At 37.8% G+C, this 6,849-nt stretch overlaps 1 protein-coding gene across 1 annotated transcript in view; it reads left to right on the top strand.

Moving 5' to 3' along the window:
- The window catches only part of NEK1 (NIMA related kinase 1), a 153,123-nt gene that overhangs the window by 77,866 nt on the left and 68,408 nt on the right, over positions 1-6,849 (top strand). Inside the window, exon 17 of the mRNA XM_023752994.1 lies at positions 1,922-2,024. Coding sequence (XP_023608762.1) covers positions 1,922-2,024 — 103 coding nt within the window. The remainder of the gene's footprint in view (positions 1-1,921; positions 2,025-6,849) is intronic.

The following is a 6,849-nucleotide window of genomic DNA, read 5'->3' as shown; positions in this document are numbered from 1 at the left end:
GACACTTTTATTATAGAGAAAGGGTGAATAGTGATATTAAAATATTTATCCTAATTAATTTTCTTTCAATGTGCAGGAATTTGTGCACCGGGCCACTAGTATAAATATAAATGGTGTGAAAAGTTTATAAATCAAAGCTATAGTACATAACCAGGTTTTTAGCAAAATAATTCTGTGCAACTGTTGTATTAACATATGTCAGTTGGAGGTTCAGACTGACAAACATTAGACATAGTATCTTAGGATGGAAAATAAAACCCAATTTACTTCTGTAAAGGTTAAAGAAGGAAGTTGATGCAGTGAGGACCACATACCAGAGAGATCAGAAATTTTAATTAGAGATGGTGGTGTAAGCCTTCAGGACCCCCCAAAAAAGCCTAACAGTAGACCTGTAGTTTCAGTAGACATGACTGAGCATCATACCCTCTGAAATTTTGTCTACCCTTTTTAGGCCCGGCTTTATTTAAAAGGGGCTATAGTAGGCTAGGATACGGCCTTGCCTGTATATATTGAGGACATATGTTGCATCCAGACCAGATGTACCTTATTAATCTCAGAGCTATGCAGTGCATAATATGACTGGTAGAATATAGCACATGTGCTCTACAGAGGCATTAACAGCTTTCTCCCTCATTATTCTTAATCTACTCAAGCTACCATGGCTTGGCTGGGGTGTTCTTCTGAATTTGGTCATGTGGAACTAGATTAAAGTTTAGCTACCTAGCTGTATCTGAGAGTCACAATAAAAGGCTCTTAGCCAGCTTTAGAGATTACCTAATCCTAGAAAATTCCAGGGATGGAAATTTCACAAGAATCTCCTTTACGCATCACATAAGGTAAATGAACCTTAGAGCATGCTCATTCATAGCTTTGTGGTGGAACAGATTTTAATAGCTTAATTTCATTTCTAAAAAATGTTTATATTTCAGTTAGTAGTTAACAAAACATGTAAAGGAAATTATTATTTGAGGCATAAAAATCAGAAGTGTTTAAACCTACCAGAAGACAGAAAAGGCATTATTGCATGTGTTTTTCAGACCATAACTTAGTTACAGTCCTAAAGAAAGGCTGTAGGAAGCTTGTGTGCTTTAGTAGCCAAAATCCTAATAGGAGCACAGACAATAACTTCATCTTTGTTCCTCACCTCCATAAGTAACTATGCTCTGAGTTCTTTGATTACTGGGGCTGGGTTGTATTTATTTTTGTGTCTCTTATACTTAGCACGGTAATAGGCACAATATATATTACATGTTCAATAAATGTTTGTTATTGATATTTTTATTTGTAGTCTGGACTCAACATGTTTACTTTCTTTAGTAATTGTCAGAGGAAGATACAGACATATAATTGGAAAAGATAAAAACAAATAACTGTGCTATTAATTTTTTTCCTAACAACTATTTTACTTTTTCATAGTGCTGATATTTAAGGAATTCAGGCATTGCTTTTTACTATATTTTTGAAATTTCACACAAATAAACTTTTTATTCATTTTTGAAATTGCTACTATACTGCTTTAATTTTACTTCAATACTGATTAAGAGAAAGATCTTAGATATATTTTATACAGAGTTCTGAAATACGCTTAACTACTTGGAAGCTATTGAAATTCTCCTGTAATTAAGTATAGTCTAAAATAATTTTATGTATCTTTAAGTTGAGTTGATTAAATAAATGTAAGAGTAACCTTGTTAAGATTTGGAATGATAGTATAGATTTTACTTCTACTTAAAACAGTAAAGAATTTGTTCTAGGAGTAGACACTAATATACATGTAGGTATTTCTTCATTACAGAGGAAAGTTTTATTTCATATCAGCCTTCATATTCTGCAACAAAGAAAAGATTTAGAATAATTTTTAACTTTATGGAATATTTAATGTTCAGAATTTCTGAATTTGCTATTTATCTACATTATCCAGGCAAAGGGGGCAGCTAGCTGTGGAAAGAGCTAAACAAGTAGAAGAGTACCTACAACGAAAATGGGAAGCAAGGCAGAATAAAGCTCGAGCCGAAGGACATATGGTATGATTTTTTTCTCTTGAGGTTTTTGAACATATTAGTTCAAAGTGAAGGTCCGGAATAAGGTAGGTATAAATGAAAAGAACTATAATCTTTTACAAACATTTCCTCTAAACATTTGCAGAATGTAAAGTTGTGATGTATCTTAACTTATTTAACTCCTCTTCTGCTTTATCTTTTAAAGCTAGGGTAAAATTCTGTTGTTGGTATGATTAATTGGGAGTAAGTTCATGGCTGTATCTTTCCTTTAAAAATAGCTGAAGTAAATGTAGCAACCCAGATATTTATAGTGAATAAATTAGGTCTTATATTATTGCTCATTTTATTTCTCCATATGCTTTTGGTTTTAAATACTTAAAGTAGCAGAGAATGTAAAGAAAAAAGGGAAATAAACATTTGGATAAGTATGTGTAATTACACATTTACTCAATAGCAAATTAGAAACAAAAGTATATTAAAAGTTTTGACTTGTAGAGGTACACACTGATAATTATTTCTCTCAGCTCAGCACTCCATGAAGCATCATGCTCACATAGGAAATAGGTCAATTATATGGCAACATATTTTGATTAGACATATCTACTGTAAGTTCATAAATGGTATCTTTATAAGTTAATGCAATTATTCCAATTTAGGATATTTTTTTGAAATATATCATAGAAAGTTAGCTAAATTTTTTAATGGTTACCCTTTTAACAAACAGTAGTTTATGTTTCTCTAATATCTGGAATTATTCTCTATTTTTATGCTTCTTGTAGATAGTAGAAGAGATCCTCCAGCATTTTCCCTTGCTCCATACTTCCCATGTTAACAGCATCAGGAATTTTAGTTACAAGTTTTAATTTAAAATGTTTAAAACAATTAGAATTATCAGGAGTTACAGATTTTTTCCCCTAGCATTGTTCCTTACATCCTCCTATTCTTCCTTCAGTTTATTTTTCTTCATGCTGGAGAATATCTTCTGGTAATCCTTCTCAAGAGAAAATTTCCCAGATTTGTTGGGAAATGTCCTTATTTTGTAATCGTTATTAAATGATAATTTGTAGTGCTGGTCTTCTGGTGAAATTGCTCAGTGTTTGTCTCAATAAATATTTTGCTGTCTTTTTTGAAAAAGATTTTTGCTGTATATAGTATAGGTTGAAAGTTTTTTTCTTTCAGTACTTCAGAGATATCACTCTACTTATTGTCTGTCATGTCTATTTCTGACCAGAAGTCTGCTATTATTCTAATTTTTTTCTCTAGATGTAATGTTGTTGTTTTTCTCTGATGGCTTTTAACAATCTCTCTTTATCACTGGAAGCAATTTAATTATGCTATGCTGTATCTTGATGTACTCTTCATGGTTATTTTATTGGGGCTCATTGAGCGTCTTGGATCTGGGTTTATAATTTTTATCAAATTTGGAAAAATTGCAGTCATTTCTTCAACAAAATTTTTCTGTTCTCTCTCTTTTTCTTTCTAGGATGCTCAGTACCTATATATTAGACTATGTGATGCTCTCTCAACAGCTGACTATGTTCTGTTCAATTGTTTTCACTCTTTTTTCTATGTTTCATTTTGGATAGCCTCTATTATTATATCTTATAGTGCATTAATTTTCTTCCACTTTGTGTAATCTGCTGTGAATCCCATCCAGATATTATATATTTTTTTTACCTCAGATATTAAATGTTTTATCTCCTAAAATGCATTTAGTTAATTTTAATACTTTTTATGTATCTCTTTATAATACTTATTCTTTTCTCTACCTTCTTGAACATATGAAATATAATTGTGATAGCTGTTTTAATGACCTTGTGTACTAATTCTGTTTTGTTTATTATTCCTAATCTATACCTGGTAATTTGTGATTGGATACCAGGAATTGTGTATTTTATCTTTCTTTTTAATATACTGGGTTTTTATCCTGGGATGCAGTTAAGTTATGTGGAATAGTTTGAGTCTTGCAAGGCTTGCTTCTAGCTTTTCTAGGCAGGTCCCAAACAGCCTTTAGTCTAGAACTAATTTGGCCCCTTGCTCAGGCAGTGCTCTTGAGTACTTAATGCCCTGCGATTGGAGGTCTTTCCACTCTGGCTGTTGGAAGAATGAAACATTCCCAGTCCTAAGTAAACCTGAGATATTGTTGACATTATGCTGTTGTCACTCAGCAGGAAACACAGAGGAAACCCCCTACAAATCTCCAGTACTCCTCTCTGTGCAACTCTCCGTTCTTTGGTACTCCATCCTGCCAATTTTAGTGATCTTCAACTTCTCAAGTTCTGACTGCTGTTTCCTTAACTCAGGGAAACTGCTAAGCTCTGTTTGGGGACGTGTGCTGCAGTGTAGAAGATATATAGTTATTTAACCACTGCCACAGTCATGGTATAGCACTATTCCATCAGCTCTTAAAAGTTTCTTCACCTCACCACAAGAAAAAAAATTGTTACTGTATGAAATGATGGATATTAACTAAATTTATTGTGGTACTAATTTCTCAGTATATACATATACCCAAAATCATGATGTACATCTTAAACTGATGCAATGTTATATGTCGATTATATCTTAATAAAATTGGGGGAAGATTTTTCTGGTGTCCTTTTACAATTAGTCTACCACCAGCCATAGGCAAACACTGATCTGTTTCCTGTACTATAGTTTTGTCTTTTCTGGAATTTTATATAAAATTATTGGTCATACGGGCTATAATTTTTTAGGATGATGTGTGTCAGTAGTCTGTTCTTTTAAAATTCTTGAGTCATATTTTATTGTATGCTTGTACCACAGTTTTTTATTTATTTATACTTCAGTTGATAGACATTTATGTGCTTTCCAAAAGAGATGCCTTTAAACTCATTGGAGTAACATGAAAATTACATTCACTCACTTATATTAATAAGTATAATTGATTAGCCTGTCCTCCCTGGGGAGGCATAGCAAAGGTACGGTCAATTTCAATCTTTGTCTATTATTAGATAGGACTAGTGGCCCAGTGCACGAATTCGTGCACATTAAAAGGGAATTAATTAGAGGAAATATATATTTTTTAAATATTTTTATTGATTTCAGAGAGGAAGGGAGGAGAAAAGAGAGATAGAAACATCCATGATGAAAGAGAATCATGGCTCGGCTACCTCTTGCATATCCCCTACTGGGGATCGAGCCCGCAACCTGGCATGTGCCCTTGACCGGAATTGAACCTGGGACCCTTCAGTCCACAGGCTGATACTCTATCCACTGAGCCAAATCAGCTAGGTCTAGAGGAAATATTTTAATATTGCTACTTGCCCTTTCTCTATAATAGAAGTGTCAGAGATGAAAGAAAATTAGTAAAATGTATATGAAAATCTTCCTCCTGTCAAGAGTCTGGGGCACGCCGCGGGACCCAGAGTCAAGTCCCCACCCACCCGTGCGCACCTTGAAATCACGCGAGACCCAGACCCGGCTGGCCCCCACCTCCATTGGGCAATATCCAGCCCCGGCCAGACCCTCCCTCATCAAGCCCCGTCAGGTGGGGGGGTGCAGCCTCAGGGCCCCTGTCAAGACCCGCTGGGCGGGGGGCATAGCCTTAGGTCCCCCAACCTGGTGCTGGGCGGGGAGCGCACCCTCAGGTCCCCCGGCCCACCCTCAGGTCCCCCGGCCCAGCACCGGGACAGGGTTGCAGCCTCAGGTCCCTGCTGATGGCTTGTTATGGCTCATTATGGGAAGCCTGCCTCCACTATGGGCGCAGCCATTTTGTGATGGCGTGATGGAGTGGGGGTCAGTTTGCATATTACCTCTTTATTATATAGGATTATTGGTCATACGGGCTATAATTTTTTAGGATAATGTGTGTCAGTAGTCTGTTCTTTTTAAATTCTTGGGTCATATTTTATTGTATGCTTGTACCACAGTTTTTTATTTATTTATACTTCAGTTGATACACATTTATGTGCTTTCCAAAAGAGATGCCTTTAAACTCATTGGAGTAACGTGAAAATTATATTCACTCACTTCTACACTAATAAAAGAGAAACATGGTAATTAGCGTATGACCGCTACCCTTTTCATTGGCTAATCAGTGAGTATATGCAAATTAACTGTCAGCCAAGATGGCGGCCGGCAGCCAGGCAGCTGGAAGCGAGCATGAGGCTTGCTTGCTACGGACTCCAACGTTCCCCGCCTCACTTGCCGGCCTCTGAGCTACAACTCTAAGCAACTATGTACTATGTTGCAAATAAGAAGATAAACAAAACCCCAGAAACCAGCTTTCATTCAGCCGGGCTTTAGCAACATTGTATCGATGTTTTCAGCAGCGAGGCCTCAGAGCTAAAGCTGGCCCAGAATAAAAAAAAAAAAAAGAAAACAAGGAGCGGTTGGAAGCTTCAGTCACTCGCTTCCGGAAAACAGCCCTCAGCCCCTCACCCAGACTGGCCAGGCACCCCAGTGGGGACCCCCACCCTGATCCAGGACACCCTTCAGGGCAAACCAGCCGGCTCCCACCCGTGCACCAGGCCTCTATCCTATATAGTAAAAGGGTAATATGCCTCCCAGAACCGGGATCAGCGGAGCAGTGAGGCTCCCGGCACCGGGATCAGCGTGACAGGGGGCAGCGCCCAAACCCCCTGATCGCCCTGCGGCTCTGTGTGTTACAGGGGGCGGGGCCACAACCTCCCTATCTGCCCTACTCTGTTCGTGACAGGGGAAGGCACCCCAACCCCCTGATCAGCCCTGCTCTGTGCCTGATAGGGGGGAGCTCCCCAATCCCCTGATTGCCCTGCGGCTCTGTGTTTGACAGGGTGCAGCGCACCAACCCCCTGATCGGCTCTGCTCTGTGTGTGACAGGGTGCAGTGCCCCAACCCCCCCCCC

The sequence above is a fragment of the Myotis lucifugus genome, unplaced genomic scaffold (genome assembly GCF_000147115.1).
Source record: "Myotis lucifugus unplaced genomic scaffold, Myoluc2.0 scaffold_1, whole genome shotgun sequence".
NCBI classification, from domain to species: Eukaryota; Metazoa; Chordata; class Mammalia; order Chiroptera; family Vespertilionidae; genus Myotis; species Myotis lucifugus.
Note: the sequence above shows the minus strand (reverse complement) of the source record. Positions and strands in the feature narration are given on the sequence as shown.